The sequence below is a fragment of the Stegastes partitus genome, unplaced genomic scaffold, assembly GCF_000690725.1.
Source record: "Stegastes partitus isolate 25-593 unplaced genomic scaffold, Stegastes_partitus-1.0.2 Scaffold183, whole genome shotgun sequence".
Taxonomy (NCBI): domain Eukaryota; kingdom Metazoa; phylum Chordata; class Actinopteri; family Pomacentridae; genus Stegastes; species Stegastes partitus.
The window spans coordinates 413,027-434,186 of record NW_007577914.1 but is presented as its reverse complement, the minus strand read 5'-3'; the positions used below and the strand labels follow the sequence as shown (position 1 = coordinate 434,186).

The 21,160-nt window shown below is 40.2% G+C and overlaps 2 protein-coding genes across 2 annotated transcripts in view; one reads left to right on the top strand and one right to left on the bottom strand.

Moving 5' to 3' along the window:
* Nucleotides 1–4,424, top strand: part of LOC103356097 (alpha-1,6-mannosylglycoprotein 6-beta-N-acetylglucosaminyltransferase) — a 26,636-nt gene extending 22,212 nt beyond the window's left edge. Inside the window, exons 9-12 of the mRNA XM_008280146.1 lie at nt 2,829–2,942; nt 3,087–3,161; nt 3,252–3,409; nt 4,223–4,424. Of these exons, the coding sequence (XP_008278368.1) occupies nt 2,829–2,942; nt 3,087–3,161; nt 3,252–3,409; nt 4,223–4,424 (549 nt within the window). The remainder of the gene's footprint in view (nt 1–2,828; nt 2,943–3,086; nt 3,162–3,251; nt 3,410–4,222) is intronic.
* Nucleotides 4,425–9,559: 5,135 nt separating this feature from the next.
* The window catches only part of tmem163a (transmembrane protein 163a), a 99,362-nt gene continuing 87,761 nt past the window's right edge, over nt 9,560–21,160 (bottom strand). Inside the window, exons 6-8 of the mRNA XM_008280142.1 lie at nt 12,691–12,802; nt 10,355–10,496; nt 9,560–9,620 (exon numbers count right to left, since the gene is read on the bottom strand). Coding sequence (XP_008278364.1) covers nt 9,560–9,620; nt 10,355–10,496; nt 12,691–12,802 — 315 coding nt within the window. The remainder of the gene's footprint in view (nt 9,621–10,354; nt 10,497–12,690; nt 12,803–21,160) is intronic.

Below are 21,160 nucleotides of genomic sequence, written 5' to 3'. Positions count from 1 at the left end.
CACGACCTGCTCTGCCTACTGCCCCCGCGACCCGACCCCGGATAAGCGGAAGAGAATGGATGGATGGATGGACTTTTCAACCATATTTAGACCATAAAGAGACGACTTAATAGAGACGTCCTTTCAACTACCTGAAAAAGGCGGCATTTCACCTTTCTCACGTCTCAACCAAATTTTGACGTATGGCAAAGACGTCTTTTCAATGTCTTTTCAACCTGTTTTTGCTGGGTGGGCTGGCAGTTGGTGTGAATCAGTTGAAAATAAGTAAATAAACAAACTACAATGACTATTTCCATATTACATTTTAAAAGTACAATATTTTACCTTCTCACAAATGTAAATCCCTGTAAATGTTGGATGGTCAAAAAACAACCTATTTTCAGCAACTATATTAGGGCTAAATCTAGGCTATGACAGACCGACCAGATTTAGCCAAAAACAACAACATCTAAATCAGGGGTTCTCAACTGGTATCACCCTGGGACCCACATTTTCCCATGGTTCATAAAGTTGTGACCCACTTTTTTTAGAATTCAGTATTCAATATTCAATATAGTTTCCTGTGCAACATGCATTTCAGAGCATATAACCATGCATAGTAACTGGACCATGACAACTACATGTACAAAACTGCACAAAATAAATAAGGCCACAAAACAACATGTTTTCACTCCATTTTGAGCAAATTAATAAGAAACTAAGGAGGACCATGACAATTGCATGTACAAAAGTGAATGAAGTAAATATCAAAACTACTCGAAAATAAAGTTTTGGCCTAATCAGGTCATTTGTTGAAGTTAATGAGACAGTTGGTCACGTTCTCTACTCTTAATTAGGGTTTCAAAGTCTGGGGTGACAGTTGACAGATCATGCTCAGTGTCCAACCTGCTTTGACTTGAGCTGGACCAAGGTAGAGAAGCCACTTTCCCACAAATAGGTTGTTCTGAATGGTAAAATTGTTTTAACTGCAAGAATGGCGAGGGATGGATACTCAGCCATCACATTGCTGACCAGAAGTGGGAAAGGCTTACCTCCCCAAATCAGTTTTTCAGCGTCTGATCACATGACAGCTCCACCAGCTGATGCACTTTGTGATGTTTTCCATGTTGATACTGAAGGGGTCACATATCCAGTCAATGGTTGTAACTTTGTAAAATCGTGACAACACCTTGCACCTCAACAGCCAGCGGACTTCTGAGTGCGCGCAGGCTCCGACGGGCTGGAAGTGGCGAGACACACAGGCAGCTTTTGGCTACTAAGACCAGTTAAGGTGTTTACGTTAGTGCTGGCAGCACCGTTTCCCCGGTTGCAGCAGTGGGGTGGGAAGCTTATTGTTCAGATGGAGGGGTGCGGGTGCTGAGCATATGGTCCGGCTGACGGTCACAGTGCTGTACTGGCGGCAGCGGGGGGACTATTCGGAGATCAAAATTGATATCCCGATTTCAGCACAACGAACGAATAGTTGGCTATTCGGCTACTCGGGTCCAACCCTAGTACGAAAATCTACATTTTCAATACTCCTGGTCATATTTGCGCTTTGCCATCCTGCATCCCAACATCAACACAAACTTAAAATGAACGTCAAGCAAACTATGGTCACCATGCGTGTCAAAATAAAGGTTTTTCTTCAAAAAACAAAACAAAAAACAAATTCAACCTGAGACGCACATTATATATTATTTGTTTTTGACGAGCTGTCCGTGACCCACTTTTGGGTCGCAACCCATCAGTTGAGAATCACTGATCTAAATTACGTTGGGTGTTTGTTGGGCACGCTGGACAGGGAGAACATGCAAACTCCACGCAGAAAGATCCCAGGCGTCCTAACCGGGAAGTGAATCGGGGATCTTCTAGCTGTGCTTACCACTGAGCCACCGTGCAGCCCCTGATGAACACTTTACTGTTATTGTTCTTGTTAGTTGTTCTTTAATGTATTAAGTTATTGATCTTGTTAAATTGTCAAGTTCTGGGGATCATTTCCTTTGTACACAAATATAATCTTCTTGGTCACTTATGACTGGGAACACAAAGGGTGACACAACAGGTGGTACTTTGTGTGACTATAAAAATTTTAAATGTTGTCAAAACAAATGTCCTTGGTAACTTTGACCCAAAGTAGTCTGTGATAAACAATATACTATGCTTCATCTGAATAATTCTTATTGTCAAAATAATCCAGAAATCATTTTTTTTAAAACTCGAATTCAAGATATGTAAGATCAGATACATAGAGGCCATACATAACAAATAGAAGCTCAAAACTGGAGTTAATAATAATAATAAAAAAAATCTAACACAACAAAGAGTGTTGTTGTATGCAGTATTACAGTTTTTATGACGAGTCTTAATGGATCGAACATTTTTGACTGGGAACAAAAAACTGTTTAACACGAAATTAACACAACATGAGGGTAAATAAAACAAATAGTGTTTCTGGGGTAGTACAGTGGTGCACTGGTGAGCATCGTCACTGTGCTCGTCCCACAGTCCAAAGAGACGCATAGTCGGTCTATTGGAGATTCTGAACTGGTCATAGGTGTGATTGCAAGCATGCATAGTTGTCTCTTTGTGTTAGCCCTGTGATGACCTTGAGACCTGTCCAGGGTGTACTGCACCTCTCCCTCAATGTCAGCTGTAGCTCTCTACTGGATAAACTAGGTTTAGCTAAAGGGTGGATTGATGGAACGAGTGTTTCCTAACATACCTGTTCAAAAATCATTCATTCTACTGTAAATTTAACTGTCTTTGCTCAAATAATTATGCCAAGATATGAGTAAATGAGCTTACTATCCAGAATATTTGTTCTTACAGTTGATATTTTTGACCAGGTGACATCTCAACATCCTTATGCTGAGGCCATAGGAGAGCCCTATGTATGGATGGTAGATATAAATAACAAAACAGATGTGGAAAGAGTGCTCACTGCTATACTCAATGAAACTGTAAGTACCTTGAAAACATGATGTCTTGCTTCACTTTACAGTATGCTATTTTATTAATCCTCACATTATTGTCCTGCAACTTACAGTTGTCACTCCAGTCATCTGGTATTATAGTTTTACTTTTTGCACTTTTGCCCATTACAGATTGAGCCCTACCTTCCTTATGAGTTTAGCTGTGAAGGGATGCTCCAGAGGGTCAGCGCACTGGTTGAAAAACAGGTTGGAGAAGTGTGGATTGGGAGGTTCGGAGGAGGGACTGTTTGAAGACTATTTTCCTATTTGTTTATCTTGTTCTCATTTTTGCTTTAGGACTTTTGCTCCAGTACAAGTAGCTGGCCTCCACTGAGTGCACTCCAGGTAGTAAAGGCAGAGGCAGGTACTTCTTGTAAGAAGGCATGCCGGAAGGTGGGACTGATCTGTGAACCTGCATTTTTCCCAAAACTTAACAGGGTCAAGAATCTTGCAAAGTCAGTATACACATTTTTATGTGTACACACATAAATCTGGTCACACAGTTTTGAACTTTCGTGGCTGCTTGTGTTGTAAATTATGGAAAGATGGTATTATCACCTGTAAAACCAATAAAGTTGGGCATTTAACTCTGACTAGACTTGATTCAACTCCAATGAGTCATAGCATAATATCTTTAGAGCTCTGTTTGTTTTGTACAGACATTCTCAAAGCAAGATATCTCATCTTTAGTTAAATTACCTCATTGACCAGTCTTCATTTAAAGTACAGCAAATTATTGCTTATTTTCTTTTGATCCTGTATTACAGATAAAATTAGAGGCAGCTTAGCAAAACTGATAGAATAACCCAAAGAGGGAAATTTGAAACATCTGTAAAACATCAAAAATAAACAGGAAGCCTTTTTAATGCCTTCTGCAGTTTGCTTTTTAAAAAAAACACCAAGTGACCTTTTGAAAAAAGCTAACTGTATAATAAAAAAATTAAAAGTAAGCTTTTCTGCTTAGCCGATTTTAATGGTTTCTGTCAGTGTTCAACATAGCTCAATTGGAAAAAAAATAAAAAGGCTTTAAGAGAAAGATAATATTTAAAACAAAAAAAACAAAAAAAAACATTTTGAAAGCAGGTAGAAACAGTCAGAAGCCCAGCAGTAGTCCCAGTCAAAACTACCAATACCTAATTTGTCTATCCAGTCATCCATCATTTGGACAAGAGCTAGGCTTCAGAGATGGCTGTCATGTAGAAATTACTTTATGACCATATGCAGTATTTGCTGATTATCTCTTTTGTCTTTTTTGTTTCTCTCTACAGTTACAGTGTAGATTGTCAGACATCAGAGTTTTCTGATGGTCATTTGGTGTATCCAGTCTACACAAACAGTACTAAACACTGCCTGTTCCAGTCTGACCCTCTTCTCTTCAGCTGTGTGAGATCGGACGAGTCTCTGATTCGCATCTGTCCCTGTAGGGACTACATTAAGGACCAGATAGCCTTATGCAAGGCATGTATCTAACTGCTGGACAGACAACAGAAACCTGTGTACTGTACAGTATATTGACTGCGTATTACCAAAAAAGTTATGCCTGGGATCAAAGTACAGCAGGACCTCATGTCAACTTAACCATTTCCATGTGGCTTAGCAGCAGGAGGTCTCCACGTTTGATTTTGCCCTTTTCCCAGGTTGGGGGTGGATGTGGGTTTTAACTGAATATGTAGACTAAGAGATCACACATTGATTGTTCTTGGACTTTGGGTGAGGTTTCAGAACTCTTTACTGTAGGACATGAAAGTATAGTGAAGAATGCATCTCTACATTTCTATTCCATTTTGTCACTGTTTGTGTAGAGTGGGGGGCAGGAAAAGCTGACTTGAAGAGACTTTACCCAGTTCAGCTGTGACGACTAAATGCATGACCTTTAGGCATGAATTCACGCTTCCTTAAACACTTTATCTGCCAACCTATTGGCATCAGTCTGTAAGGCTCTGCTCCCAAACGTTGACTAGATAGACGAACCCTCTGTGACGTCACTTACAGGTTTCCTGAACAGCAGTTTTGAAGCTCAGTGTGATGACTCTGGCAACTGCGGTCTTGCCATCCATCCATCCATTATCTATACACCGCTTAATCCTCACGAGGGTCGCAGGGGGGCTGGAGACTATCCCAGCCGACTTAGGGTGAAGGCAGGGGACACCCTGGACAGGTCGCCAGTCTATCGCAGGGCTACACTTAGAGACAGACAAACAAGCACACTCACATTCACACCTACGGACAATTTAGAATAATCAATTAACCTCAACATGTTTTTGGAATAATCCTCCCACACAGTCCAGAAACATGTTGAGGTTAATTGGTGGAAGCAAGCTTGATAAGATAATGAAAAAACAGCAAATTCAATATTAGGAGATGTCAATGCAATAGTAGTAGTGCTTCTTTTTTTAAAAAAATTTAACATTATGTTGTTCACTCATGCATTTTCTACGCCTGAGGTCTATTTGTTTTTATAGGTGTTGGTCGGGAATTTTTTGGGGGGGTTTTCTTTGTTAACCCGTTTATGTTTACCCATACCTAAATTGACACCCTGACTTGCAGCTTGCACAATTGGGATTGGTGCTGAGACGGATTTGGTGCTTTCTGTAATTTTAAGCAAGTTAATTCTACATCTTACATTTTTATAGCCCCATTTCTTTTCCAATTCGTTGCTAATATTTTTGTTGATTGAGTTCCAAAAAAAGAAAGACATGTCTTCACATCAATGTTGATTTAGCAGGATAAAACTTTATTAATCAATAAAACTATTCTTTTTGACAAAGAGATATCTCATTAATGTTCTTTTACATAAATAAATGGCGTTTACATCATCTGTAATACAACTGATGTCATTACTGTACAGACAAATAATAATTCTGTTACATTTTCAGATTTATTGTTTATTTAGTTACATACAGTATTTCCATCATTGTGTTTTGTTTGCATGTGTGTGTCAGTGTGTGTGTGCGTGTGTGTGTGTGTGTGTGGTTGCAATGTATTTGTTACTATTGAAACTGTAAGGGTTTTTACAAGCCCATGCAAAGCCTATAGCAACAGTGAAATGATTAGTATTGCTATAATTTGTGAAACATGGTAGATTGAATGTTTTGATGCTTTTTCTGGGGTGTTAATGGGGAGTCCATTTATCATTACAGCACACCAGAATGATACACGCATTTCAGAAGAGCTGACAAATGATCTCAATGATTTGGCACAGTTCATTATGCTACAGTATTGAACATGTTTCTGAGCTGTTTCAGTGAAATAATGAAACAGTTTCAGATAATGTTCCACTTGCCAATTAAAGAGAGGTTTTATATTGGTGAAATAACAGAAAAATGCATCATCCACGGCTCTGTTTCACAAATCTTGAACCGTGTTGAGAGAAAAGCAAAAAGAGAGAGGGAAAAAAAATCATGTCTGAAATGGACTAAATGCAAATGTAACTGTGGCGATCATTGGATTACAGTCACATTTTACCTTTGTTTTGGCATTTCTTTTTGGCACTAATGCATTACTAAGCAGTATAAGGGAGGCAGGGCTACAAAAAGCAGCACCTGCCCTAAATTTTTATTAGCATGAATATACATGAGAGAAGTGGCATGAAAACAAAACAAAGTGAGAAGAGGAGAGGTAGAAAGGATTTTGTTGCAAAGATCAAAATCACCTCTATTTTATCTGACACAGTAGCTTACTATATGAACAACAGAGCTACAGCAAAAAAGCCTACCATAACTAAGACTGAGTTCCAATGAGTTTGTTCTGTGCCTCATGCAATGGTCTCAGCATGTAAACACTGTGCTTCGCTAGTAGAAGTCATTGTAAAGATTGTCTTCTATGCATTAAAGAGGGGGGAAAGTTACAAATCAGTGTGCTGTTGGTGAGTTGAAGTGGTGTGAGCTGATCCACACCTCCAAATGCATTTTCTTCACACAATGGAACTAAAAATAATGCCAAGAAAGTCGCACCTTGTCCGCTGTGTCGACTCAAAGTTAATAATTACAGTGCAGAGGGAATGTAGGCCTCTTCACAGTCGCTGCCCAAAGCTTTGTAACTGTCTGCTACCGGGGATAAATTTAGACTCTCCCTTTTTTTGGAACCAGACAACTGAATACTAATTAACATTATTGTCATGAGACAACCACAAGGGGGCTCAGTTGCATTATGGATCCACGTTCACTGGACCAAAACAGGCCACAGTTCAGTATAACTCACTTGAGAAACTGAAAATTTGTTGTCATAGGTACATAAAAATCTGTATTAAATAGCATCTATGCATCATTTAGATTCAGTATATTTTGTTTTATAAATCTAATTGTTAATTATTTTTGCATCTGTTATACAAAGTATTCTCCTAAATGATCACAATGAGAATTTTCCTCTAAATTAATGACTTTCAAAGCGTTAGTTTGCTTACAGGTGATCTGAAGTCTGAATTTATGACATCCACATTGTCTAAAGTTCAGTAAAATAACACTGATTCATGCCAGAAGGTTGTTTGTAGCTGTGGTCAGTTGTAACCTAATTTTTTTAAAATTTTCTTTCAAATCAAGTCCTTTTCCATTTCTTTCTAATAAGTGATAGAAGACAAAGTTAAGCTTTGGACAGCAATGTCAGATTACATCCATTCAGAGATGTTCACTTACAGTGCAGAAACTTACAGTAAGACTTTTCATTTGATTTCACCAATTAATCTACAGTAATATGTAAAACAACATTTACAGAATATGCACAATACAGAGTCAACATTTTTTAAGTATACACAACATCGATCAGTCTACTCCCATGTCAGCCATAGAGCACAATGACTATTTGTGACTTACTTATGCACTCAAACAGTGTAATAAACATATTTACAGACTGTGTGCTTTGTATTTACATTCTGTTCATTGCAAGTAATGATGCAAGATGACGATGGGAACATGCAGAACAAATGGTTAACAAGCAGGTCAGCAGAGAAAAAACACTGTTTCTGTAAATGATGTTCCTACAGACTGCTTTATCATTGTGCTTAGATTTATCCTTCCAGTATCAAGTTTTCAGTCAAAATGAGGGGAAAAAGGAGCAATTATGGAATAAAATAATAAAGCTAATAAATATCCCAGCTCAGTACAACATTCTTTAAGAAAAGAACTATATATATATATATATATATTGCATGTGGTATAGGAAAGGAATCTTGCCTTTATAAAAAATGTTATTACTATTCTCAAGTTGTTTTCAGCTATTGCCTGGAAAACATTTTACTTTGCAAATGTAAGTTTCATGTAAACAACAAAAGTTACTGAATAGATTTTAGTGAGGCTGTCGCAAACAAATCAAAAGAATGCACAATATGTAGCCATTAAACCAAGTCAAACCCAAGTGAAATCACTTCTTACTTGGTTTTTTGATGTGTTAAAATGGAATATGTGACTAAGTGTACGCAACAAACACTAGAGTAAGAGGGAAAGTTTGCAAATTTGTGCTTGGAAACATCATATACAGTGCGGCAGCAATGTGACACGAACAGGCCAAATTATGTCAGATTTGTGCAGTTTGTTACATGGCAACTGTTTCTCCTTAGTGTCTCCTGTCCTCACTATCTCTGGTTAACTTCAGATGTAGAGTTTACAGATCAAGGCTAGCCGCACTGAGTTTGCTGGTGCTTTTCAAAGGAAACAGTGTTTGCTGACTCAGCACTGCTTATACGCTCTCCGGCTAAGTTGCTCTGCTTTCTACTTCCTCTCTCTCCCTGTAACTCACACATAAACTAGGGGGTGCAGAGGCTGCACTGATGCTCGGAGGCTGGTGAGGTTTTTATAGGAACTCCTTTGTGCTCGATAACAACTAGAAACAAAAAATAAATAAGTGAATAAATTAGTTGGCGACACTGAATAGATGTTGAGGCATTGAAAAAAAAAAAGCTGTTAAATAGCTAATTTCTTGTGTAAATGGCATCATAAAAACAATCACATTTTTATTTTTTTGGCTAACATCAGTAAAAGCTACACCATTTTTTTAATGTTTTGATTTAAAATCTGCAATGGCGTAAACGGTGTCATCTTAGCAGCAGTTAAAGTCGGTCCAGTTGGAACAAATCTGAAGCACTTCTCGAGCATTTCCTCTGTTTTGCATCTCTCCTTTATCCTTTTTTTTTTTTCTTGGGGGAGGGGAGTGTATAATTTTCTAAACTGGTGCCTTAATGAAGAAAACGTTAAAAAAAAAAAATAAGAAAGAAAGAAAGAAAGAAAGAAAGAAAGAAAGAAAGAAAGAAAGAATGAAAGAAAATTAAAAAAAAAAAAAATCTTTAACCGAACTGCTTTCTTTCCAGGCGGTCTTCAGTCGTGTCCTTTTCTCTCAGAGTCTCTCAGATGTTACATATCGCATGTATGAATGTTACATATCGCATGTACGAATCTAAGAATGTACTATGTACAGTATATACAACATACGCGTATATATATGTATATGCAGTATATTCACATACATGTATGCATGGGAATGACCGTCCCGGTGAATGTGCAGGTGAAATATGGGTGCATGAAAGACAGAGAGAAGAGGGCAGGAGGCACCCAGGTGTGTGGGTGTGTGTTAGTGTGTGTGTCTAAACCTGCTTGTCTGGTCAACACACACATCTCTCATTCAAAGCGTTCGTAGTTCCTCGTCTGTCTGATACGAGGCACCATGTCCTTCAGGAGCCTGCAGGGACAGAAACAAGGGATTATAGGACAATAGGTAAAGGTGTAGAAATTGGACTCAGCCTGTTTAGGCACTTATCACCCAAGCTGATACAAAACAGCATGTGAATCTAACGTTGGTAGAATCTACAGTCATCCTCAAATTTATTCATACCCTTCCATTAAAGAAAAGACAAAATTCACAATAATCACTCAAATAACTAGAAACTGAAAAAAGTAATAATAAATGAAAATTTGCTCAATTACAATTTAGTGAAATAAGACATTGATTTTGAATTGTGGTTGAAAATAATTATTTCAAAAAAACAAAACAAAACAAAAAAATGTCCCTGACAAATTAGAGCACTTTGCTGATGAGCAGTCGGCCAAAATCAAAATGTGCAGATGCAGAAGTCTGATTGAGAGTTACAGAAAACTCATGATTGCAGTGATTGATTCAAAAGGTTGTTCAACAAATTGCTAGTTTAGAGGTCCCATCATGCTGTTTCCTTTTTTGTTTGTTTGTTTGTTTTAAAAAATATTTCTGTTGAACCATAATTCAAACGCAATGTCATGATTTTCATTACATTTTTATTTTTTATTACTTTTGTCAGTTTCAACTTAAAGTGACAGCTGTTTTTTTTTTTTCCTTCTTTAATGGGAGGGTACGAATACATTTGAGGACAACTGTAGATACTGCCGACTAGAAAAGGTGGAATATTTCATATCAGAGTCTGCTGTTGGTGTAGCTCTTACTTGACCCCATATGCCAAAATGATGAGTCCAATTAGAACCCCGATGGTGCCGTCCAGAAACCAGACATCTGGGTGGTGCTTGAAGACTTCAGCGCTGATCAGAATTGAGAATCCCATGATGGCTCCAACCATAGAGTTAAACCCTGGAAAACACCAGTACAACACCAATACAGGTCAATACAATGATGATGCTGACTTATTGTAACCATGATATTGATCTTTTCTAAATCTGTAATTAATTAGTTTAGGTTACCTAAGCTAATGGGAAATGTGAGACTGATAGTAACCCATTAACTAGATGGTAGTCTGAAAAATAGTGTATAGACTTAGACAGTAACATTTTTATCTGAGCACAGTGTCTATTGTATGGAATAGTTTGGCATTCTGATGAATATTATTTTTCATTTTGTTGCTGAGAATTTGATGAAAGGGTTGATGCCACTTTCATGCCTGTAAATATATAGCTACAGCTGTGGTCTCCTTAGTTTTGGAAATATATATACATATTGAAATAACAAAAACAGATAGGATGGCCATACTCTGTCACAATAATCTGTCAAAATCCACCTACTAGCAGCACAACTCATTTGCTAAATCTGTACAAACAGCGAAGTGTAAACTTTTGTTGTATTTTAGGCCTGTGCCACAGTGGAGTTCTACATTCAGCTTTAGAGGTGCTGTTAGATGAATGCTGTTGCAGCAAACCAGGTTAGCTATTTACCCCTGCAGTCTTTCTGAGAAGCTAAGCTAAGCAGCCGCTGTACAGACATGGCAGCAATGGTATTCATCCTCTTATAAACTCTTTTACAGTAATTATTTAGTCAGTTTTTGCATTTATTAGCATACACCTGAGATAGATGGGGAATGGTGTGCAGCAAAAATTAGCTGACCAGGAGCTAAACTGGGAATTTGAGACTAAGGGTCCATGTTTTGTGTCCCCTTACCACTCAGCCACTGGGTTGCCCCATCTGTAGCCCATATGTAGTAAGCAAATAAGTGTATATGCAAATATATATGAATATTCCTTTAAGTGTATAACTAATGTGGGTGGCAGATGAGACAGATTTTTGAATCATTTTGTCATTTTGAAACCCTCAAAGGCTCAAACAGTCTCCAGACTACATTACTGCTACATGTACTGTTTGAGTTACCCTGTACAGTGAATGTTTTTTTTCTTTTTCTTTTTCTTTTAATAATTACATTTCTCCTAGTGTGAAAGCTAGCACAGTGGGTTATTGTCTTGCCTGCAGTAAGTGCGTAGTCTTGTGGGAAATAAATCTAAGCTCAAAGAACAGCAACCTCAGGTTTATTGGATTGATGCCCTGTGCGTTCTGAGACCTGGGGATAGTGTGTGCAGTGTGTTTGTGAGATACAGTGTGTGTGTGTGCTGTGCGTTTGTCCAGCTGTGTGTGCGTGTGTGTGTGTGTGTGTGTGTGTGTGGGTGTGTGTGTGTAGGTGTGTGTGTGTGTGTGTGTGTGAGAACAGTAGGTCGTAGCCTACTACTGCTTTTCATCCAGGTATGTGAGGAACTTTCACGCACTGACACACATGCGCTCTGTCTTTGGATTCAGTTCCTTTCTAGTTTGCCAATTTTCATTTTTTGGAGTGCTATTATGATAACTCCAGTGTCTGGCACTTGTTTTTTTTCACTGTTTTAGAGTAAAATATTTCACTTTTAACTTAACTTCACTTCTCTGACATTTAGAGCTTCTAATTGCTTTCCTATTAGGGTGGTGAAAACTTTAAATGAGTATAGGAAATGTAATATACTGTTACACATTATGTTAAACTACTAACAATATATATCACCTCCTCCTGGGCCAGCTAAAACCCTGGAAAGCCTCTGATAACTTACTGCATCAGTTATTATGATGCAATATATATAATGTTATCACATGATACTGAAAGTGCATGTAAAAGAATGTAGGAAGAAGAAGAAAAAAAATTCAATCAGGTCTGTACATGTTAAAAAGCTGGTGTTGGTGGTGATTTAACACTTTTGTTGTAACCCTACAACTTATATAAATATACCATAATATGAAATTAAATGCTCATGTTTTTAAGCAATATTCTAGTTTCTTTTTGGCTGTTGTTTTTGTCTCTATACAATATCACACGATATTCCCCCTTTGCAAAATGCTTCTCTCCAGTGCAAGCAAATTAATTTTTAAGGCAATGCTTTAAAAATACAGTTGAAGTGAGACAGTTAATTCTGCCAACTTGTCACTATAAATCTGCAAGGAACAGTGTACAGGCAACACCTTGTTAAAAAACACAGATAATAAATCTGCACATGGCTAAAGAGCCATGCATGCGTGTGCGTGTGTATGTCTGTACCATCAGTGATAAGTGCCCGACTAGTCAGCACTCTTCCCAGCATGAACTTGGCCACAGCCAACACAGCACATGTGAACCCACTCACTATGGACACACTGAAGAGGAAGTCATCCTGGGGAGAGAGAATAAATGGGCTCAGGTCAATATCTGTGAAAAAAAAAAATTCAAATACACACACATAAGCATGTGTAAAGCACATGTGGGATGAAATAAATATAATGACGATAAACCCTGAAGGGAAAGCAAAAAATAATAATTTGGTACAAAACCACAGAACTGTAGCTGTAAAGTGGGCAATAAAAAGGCAGCAGATGCATTATCAGATAGACAGAATGACCCACAAAGCTTCTGTCAGCTCAACCACTTACTAATGTATACAGACTTGACTTGGTGCATCAACCCAAGGTCATGCAGATGATTCCTCCAAGTAATGTGAGGGCCTGGTGTGTATGTGTTTGTTGTTGGTTTTTAACTGAACTCTCAAACAGACTCATCAAAAACCAACGCTTGACCCCAGAGTATCAGGCTTTCACATTTAATTGGCCCGCAACGGGGAACGAAAGACAGAAACAAGAAGGAGAGAAGAAGAAAGACAGAAACTGGGACAGTGAAGGGCACATTTTGGGGGGGGGGGACACATGACACATCTCTATTCTTTTCTGTCAGACTTTCTACTCTACACTTTTGGCTGAGCTATTTCTAGCATGTGTGGATAATATTAAACCTCACACTTATCTAGCCAACCAGTGTGGATTGTTGTTAGACAACTGCCATAAATAAATGGGCACCTGATAGCTGAGTGGTTGGGTGAAAAAATGGTGAGAAATTTTCCAGAATCTAAGGTGCCTTCTTCCTCAAATATCCCATTTTGTCTGAAAGCAACTTTCTGTCCAAAAATATTCACTTTACTATCATATATAAAAATAAAATTATTCAAACTACAATATTGCATTCTTTTGTGGGTTTTTTTGTAGTGTTTTTTGCATTACTCAATTAACTGACTGATAGCGAAGTTTTAATGTAGTTTTGTTGCAGCTGTTTGTGTAGAGGACTGCAAGGTGGCTTGGTGGTAAGCACTGTTGCCTCACAGCAAGAAGGTCACCAGGATCTTTCTGTGTGGAGTTTGCATGTTCTCCCTGTGCAGTATGGATTCTCTCCGGGTTCTCCGGCTTCCTCCCACACATTCCAAAAACATGTTGAGGTTAATTGGTGATTCTAAATTGTCCATATTTTTGTCTTAAATGTTCTTGATTACTTACAACCCCCTCTGTCTGCATAAAAGTAGTGTTGGAACACACTGGGGTACCAAACCCTTATGAGCATTGTTTGAATAGTATTGTACTATACAGAAAGTAGTGTGTTGCTATAAAAATGGTGAGGAAAAGGCAATTAACAATGGAAGAGAGACAGACCATCATAACACTGAAAAATGTAAGTCTTTCCTACGGAAGATTGTGAAGAAAGTCAAGGTGTCAGTGAGTACAGTTTGCTTCACCATCAACTCAGAAACTGGGGGAAACTCTGACAGGAAGAGGTTTGGCAGACCCAAAGCCACAACAGAATCTGAGGACAAGTTTCTCAGAGTCAACAGCTTGCGTGATAGGCGGCTAACAGGGCAACACGTTCAAGCACAGCTTAATAGTGGTCATTGTAAGCAAGTCTCAGTTTCAACTGTGAAGAGAAGACTTTGAGCTGCAGGTTTGACAGGTTGAGTTGCAGCAAAACAGCGATTGCTAAGATGTCAGAATAGGAAAAAGAGGATTGCCTGGGCCATGAAACTACTGATGACTGGAAGAAGGCGTTATGAACTGATGAATCAAAATTTAAAATCTTTGGTTCATCATGCAGGATTTTTTTTATAAGCCATTGAGTAGGCGAAAGGATGGTTCCTCAGTGTGTGACATCAGCTGTCTAACATGGAGTAGGAAGTGTGATGGTCTGGGGCTGTTTTGCTGGATCCAGGGTTGGTGGCTTGTACAGAGTGAGAGGCACCCTGAACCAAAATTGACTACCACTGAACATGCAGTTCCCTCTGGTATGCACCGAGTTGGTCTGGGGTTTATCCTACAGCAAACCAGTGTCCCCAAACATAAGTCCAAGCTATGCCAGAACTGCCTTTATGAAAAAAGAACAAAATGATAAGCTTGAAAACATGGAGTGGCCACAGTCTCCAGACTTCCCATCAAGGTGATATGGGTTGAAGTGGACAGAAGAGTGTAAGCAAAGCAAGTGTCAGACGTTTGTGGGAACTTCTGCAACAGAGTTGGGAAGAACTTTCTAAAGAATATTTGATATCCATTGTAGAAAGAATGCCACGAGTGTGTTCAGCTGTTATATCTGCCAAAGGTAGCTACTTTGATGAGTCACACGTTTACAATATACTTTGGTTTATAAATTGATTCCATGATTTCTTTTTTAACTTCAGTTGTTTGTTTGTTCTATGCTTTCATTTCAGAGTACAATGAGACATTAAACTGCATAGATTTCAACAGAAAAATGGAAAAATTGGAATGTTCTAAAACTTTTGACCAGTAGTGTATATGTAAAATTTACACACTATGTAGTGTACTCAGAATTGTGACATCCCAGCAAATTAGTAAATACAGTACATGGCAAACTATATGGTACAAGGAATAGGGAGCGGATCTGGTTGCACTTTTGGTCTTTACACTTTGTGACACATGTACACTGTATTAAAGGTAAAGTATTGTGTCTTTTGTAGTAAGTGGCCTCAGTTGTTAGGCAGATAATCACTTGTTGACCTCTTGTTACTGCTGTTTGCTTGAAATAGACAAGAAGAGAAAGGTTGGCTACAGTTGTACACTTTTCCCACCAACTTTGGAAAGTTGACTACGCTGTAAGTTATAGTTAAATTTATTTACATATCATTTACTGACTTGTGATCAGTGTTTATCAGTTGTCAACTGTATTTTCTAGTATTTTCACAGTATTCTGGATAGTCTTTTTGTTCTTGATAAATACTACATGTTTTCCACAGGCTCTGAAAGGCAAGAGCGGGACCCTTTCATTTCTCTCCAATGGATTCTTTATTTAGACCCTTGTGCAATGGTCAAAGTCTGTGTAAAGTGTGAAAAATCAGTTTGTGCATCACTGCACTGTATGTATATGTTTGTTGCATGGCTATGTGCTGCACCCTCTCTCTCCCCTGCACAGAGGTACTAGGAGCCAATCTCACAGCTCTCTGTGTTTAATCAGGCACTAGACACAGACAGCCTGCCATGGGAGCCGCAACCCAGGACGTGACGCGAATCAGGATTCCTGATTTTCTGCACCCCCTGTCCACTCAGTATGATTTTACAGCCCAATACTTTAAGGTAGCAGCGCTTTACAGTACACACACTGGACTGCAACTGTCTTCAGGCCGCTTAATTTACATGCGAATGAAAAGATCACTTGAAAGAAGAAACCGGAGAACAAAGTTTAGACAATGACACCATCAATTTGAGGTATTCAGAGTGGAGATTCATCATCAACTTCAATTTCCTTTCATTTTACACTTCAAGCTTAGTGCCAAACACACCGTCCTGCAGACACGCACACAAACAGAGCGCATAAACAGATCACTTCTGGCATGATAAATCACCTCTGACTGCGGTTTGATGAAGACTTCAGTGAGCAAACATGTTTCTGCCAAATAAAAGCAGGAAGGTGGATACAAAGAAATGTAGGCTATAGGTATGACAAAAATGAGATCCTGAAAAATACAAAGCAGGGGAGATAGACATAGTAATGGAGGCAGACAGAGGGAAAAGATAGAGAAAAAGGTATAATACTGAAAGAGGGGCAAGGGAGCCAGTGAAACAGAAACAGAAAGAATGAGATAATGAATGAGGTAGCAAAGGGAGATAAACTGGATAAATGTGACAAAGATGACATCCTTCTGTCCTTCACAATCCTGCGTCTACAAATAGAGCCAAGGCAAAGTGCCAGTGACAGTTTTTTTTTTTTCCCCACATAAAAAAGACTGAGCCAGATGGCTGAAATCACTCTTAAATAAACTGATAATTAATTAGATGTAAGTTACATGGTAAGAATTATTCACCACAGGAAGCTGAATAGACCAGTCGGGCAAAGATTATCAGAGTACATGCATATATAGCTAAGCACAAGGTTTATATCCAGATAAAAGCAGTGAGTGAAAGAGATGGTATGAAGAAATGAAAGAGGTACTGAAGGAAAGAACCAGAGAATGTCAAAGAGACAGACAGTAGTAATAGGCTCTTGCTGGTGTCAGGAAGCTCCTCTGAGACCTAACACCCCCAGTTTCTATTAACATAATAGCACTGGAGCATCAAACAGAGTCTGAAGAATAGCAACTGGCCTCAGTCTGCTTCTCTGCTGGCTTCTTTTGGTTTTATCTCTTTTGATTTGTGGTCAGAGTGGCTTCAATGACTCAATTTTACACCATTAAATACTGCACTTAAAATTCTCAAGAAGATGCACACACTTGCTTTCTTTGTCAAGAACAGATGATTACAAACTCACATTTGAACTCACATAGCACACATTGATTCTTCCCCCAAATCCTAAACCCAAGTGGGTAAATGTCAACACTCTACCCTCTTTTTTACCCTTCACCATTTACATCTTAGTCTGCTGTTTCTCATTTGCTGAATTTAGTATCTAAACTCTTTAGATGTACTAATCAGCCATAACATTAAAACCATCTGCCTAATTCTGTGTTGGTTCCCCCTTATGCTGCCAAAATCCAGAGATCCGTCACATCCAGAACATTGACGATAAACCAACCAGACACAAAAATGTATGTTTACATTGTAACCTTGGTTTTCTGAGTGAAGTGATTATCTCTCTGCCCAGCTACATATTTCCTATGGAAGAATGACCCCCCTGTTTATCAGGGTACGTGGATACTTCTTTAAGACACATCGGCTTGCCCGGTCATGCCCCACAGGTTACCTATAAAGCACCTGTGCTGGCATGAATTCACTGTTAGTTTTGATCGAAACATGTCTCTGAGCAGCCAAAAGAGCTGGAGAGATAGTCTCTTCACTTAGAGAACTAAGGTTACAATGTATCATCTCAAGACTATCTCTTCACCCAGTTACATATTTCATATGTATGAGGTAACTCTTTAAGACACCCCTAAGGAGACGGTGCAGCCCAAACCACGTATGTATGACAAACACACTATTTACAAATTTACAATTACTTACATACCAACCAGGCAGAGGCCCTGGACAATGCAAAGATCAGACCTGATAGGCAGAAGGGCTGTGGAGGCCAGTCCGCAAGATGCAAGACTGACCTCAGGAAAACAGTTAAAGGCCAAGATGAAACAGCCAAAGCTGTGGACAGAGTGGCCACTGAGGTAAACTAGCAAGCTGCTAAGCTGACCAAGGGAGACAACAAAGGTGGACAGAGGCCAGACCCAACCATCCATTGACAAGTTAGACCCAGTTAGACAGCCAAGACTTCAATAAGGAACTGCCCAATTTACCTAAGGTCAAAGCAGGCGAAGAGCTGGTCAGTCCCTATGACAGACTGTGTGCACAGGATGTGCTCTGCCAAAGTCCGGACAGGGCATGGCTAAAACTGGTTCTAGTTCTTCTGGTTTTCTCCAGAAGAGGCAAGTGACTACAGCTAAACTGACTGAGATGGGTAGAATTCAGATCAAGGAAAGAAGCAAAGGCCAGGTTGGGACAAAGGACCACATCTGACCCCTGACTGACCTGCAGCAGTCTCTATTAGCCTGGAAGAGGTTGTGGCCAACAGGAATGCAATTTTGAAGAAAACCCAGATCAGCAACAAGAGTCAAAAGAGAGGAAAGCACATTACGGACTAAGCCCAAACTCCATGGAGGGACTGCGATCTGATCCTGTGTGGCCACTACATCTCGCAGACTTCTCAGTCTCCAGCTGAGACGGTATGAACAGCAGGAGTCCCTGGGCTGCTGAGTAGGAATCCATGTAGTGAAGTACATACCGTGTGGTAAACATCCCCCTAACCATACAGGTAGGCAGCTCTTGTGGACACTGACCGACCTGTTACATAGTTCTCGCTGCAGGCCTCGACGAGCCCATGGGCAGGAACCTGTTCCTCACAGAGGTCAGTCTGCTAATTTGGGCTCGGCCAAGAAGGGATGAAACAGGGTCTCGTCAGCCTGAGACAGCAGATCTCTTTCAAAGTAGAAGTTTCCAAGAGGTGTCTCATTTCAGAGAGGCAAATCGCCATGGCCATTGCAAGTGGGGCTAAGAGGAGCCACCAAAATCAGCCTCACACATGCCTGCCTGAATCCTTGGAAGAAGGGGCTGGAGAGCATGAAAGCAGACTACAGGGCCATGTTTGTGCCACGGCGTCCTAACCAGAGGTGAGTCATCATTCCATGAGGGAAAGAAGAGTCAACAATGGGCTGACTCTCTGGAACTGAAAAGGTTGAACCTTTACCCAGACGAAAGCAACATCAAGTCTCCTTAACCCCCTGAGGATGGAGTCACTACTTCCCGGTGAGTGGAGTCGTCTTGACATGACTTCTGCTGCCGTGGTCAGAGTTTTCGGCACATGTGGGACTCTAAGTAAGCAGAAGAGAGGGCGAACCCTGTGTGGTTGCCAGCCTGCCTATTGATAGGCACTGCAGTCACTGTGTTGTCTTTCCTCGCAATAATGTGGTGACCTTACAATCTTGGCAGGAACTGCCAGAGAACAAAGAGCTCTACGCTGTAAGATATTACACACTGGGTCACCTAACAGAAAATCCAGAGCCCGTTGACCCCACAGAGACAATAGACCATGCCTCAGCCCACTGTTGAGGTATCTGTGAAGACCAGCTGGCAGTAGACCACAGGTCCTAGAGCGCTCCCCTTTGCTCTGTGTTGACTGAATCACTCCATCAGCAGAGGAATAGGAAATCCCCCAAGAACCACCACTGTGGTTCAGAAGGACCCCTGTAGACAAAGCCCTAAGTTCAGCAGACGTCATTGGAAAGGCTGCATGCACAGGAGGGGGAGAAAGAGTAATGAAGGGCCATGCAAAGCTCATCACCGTACTCAGACCTCCAGAACCCTTCCAGCACCTGACATACAGGTGATGAAGGTGGAGGGACACAATGGGCTCCGGTGCTGGCCAACTGGGTCTGCATGGCCATAGCTCTGTTTTGCCCTGAAAGCAGGCTGTCCACAACCCTGCCAGGGTAGGTGGCTGTGGTCAGAACAGAATATCTGGTAGATTAAACTGTTTGCATACCAAGTCTCAGGAGAAACATTTGTGCCGGTGTAGAGAGCCCTGAACACTTCCCTTTTGAATCTCTAATGGCAAGCAGGCTTCATAGAACAGTCCAGGCAAGACTGTGGGCTCTCTCTGGATAATAGTGGTGATCCAAACACACCTATCATCTTTCAAAGCATGGAAACTCCACAACCTACTTACAAATGTCCCTAGTGGGAAGCCACACCGGTTTAGAGGGCGGGGATTGGGAACGACACGGAGGTGCTCACCTCCTTGTTTACAACTAACCATGTGGAATTTAGTTAGCTTCATCCCAAGTTAACTTTGTGGAGTGTGTGGCCTAAGCCAAGGAGGTGATATGGGGCTCAGAGCCGAGATCGTCTGGACATGTTAAGGGGAGAGTGAACAAGTGTGAGTGAGTCTGTGCTCGACCCAGACTATCACTGAGCATGCACCGCAGCAATACGCACCAGCAGTATCCAGGCGTCAGCGGAGAGATGCCAACATGGCCAGAGGAAAGTTTCCTCACCTGCTGTTTAGCCGAACAGGAAATTGGCACCCAGCAGGGATTCCACCGAGCTGCACCATAGCAATACATCGGTAAGGACCACAGGTGTGACTGACGCCGGATGGCGTTAAGTGTGTGCTCAGGTCCCACTGACCGCGTCAGCTGCATCAACACAATACACCGGCATCGGGATTACAGCCACAGGAGCTGGCGAAAGAATTAAATAAATCTAACAAAACCTGAACCTGAATTATAGTGGGTGATTTTAATATTCATGTAGATGATGAGAACGACAGCCTCAGCTCTACTTTTAGTTCACTGCTAGACTCAGTGGGTTTCTCTCAGAATGTAAATAAGCCAACCCACCGTTTTAATCACACCCTAGATCTTGTTTTGATGTATGGCATAGAAATTGAGCATCTCATTGTTTTTAAACAAAACTCTTTTCTGTCCGATCATTATTTAATAACATTTGAATTTACAATAATTGACCATTGTACAACAACCAAAACGCTCCATTACAGCAGATGTTTATCTGATAATGCGGTCACTAAATTTAAGGAAACAATTCCATCATTATTTCCTTCAATGCCATATGCCAACTCAAAGGAGAGTAGCTCTAATCTTAGTCCCACACAAGTGGATAATCTGGTTGATAAGACGGCAGCTTTACTGCGTACTTCAATTGATGCTGTTGCTCCTCTGAAAAGGAAGGCAAAAAATCATAACAAAACAGCTCCATGGTATAATGAACAGCTG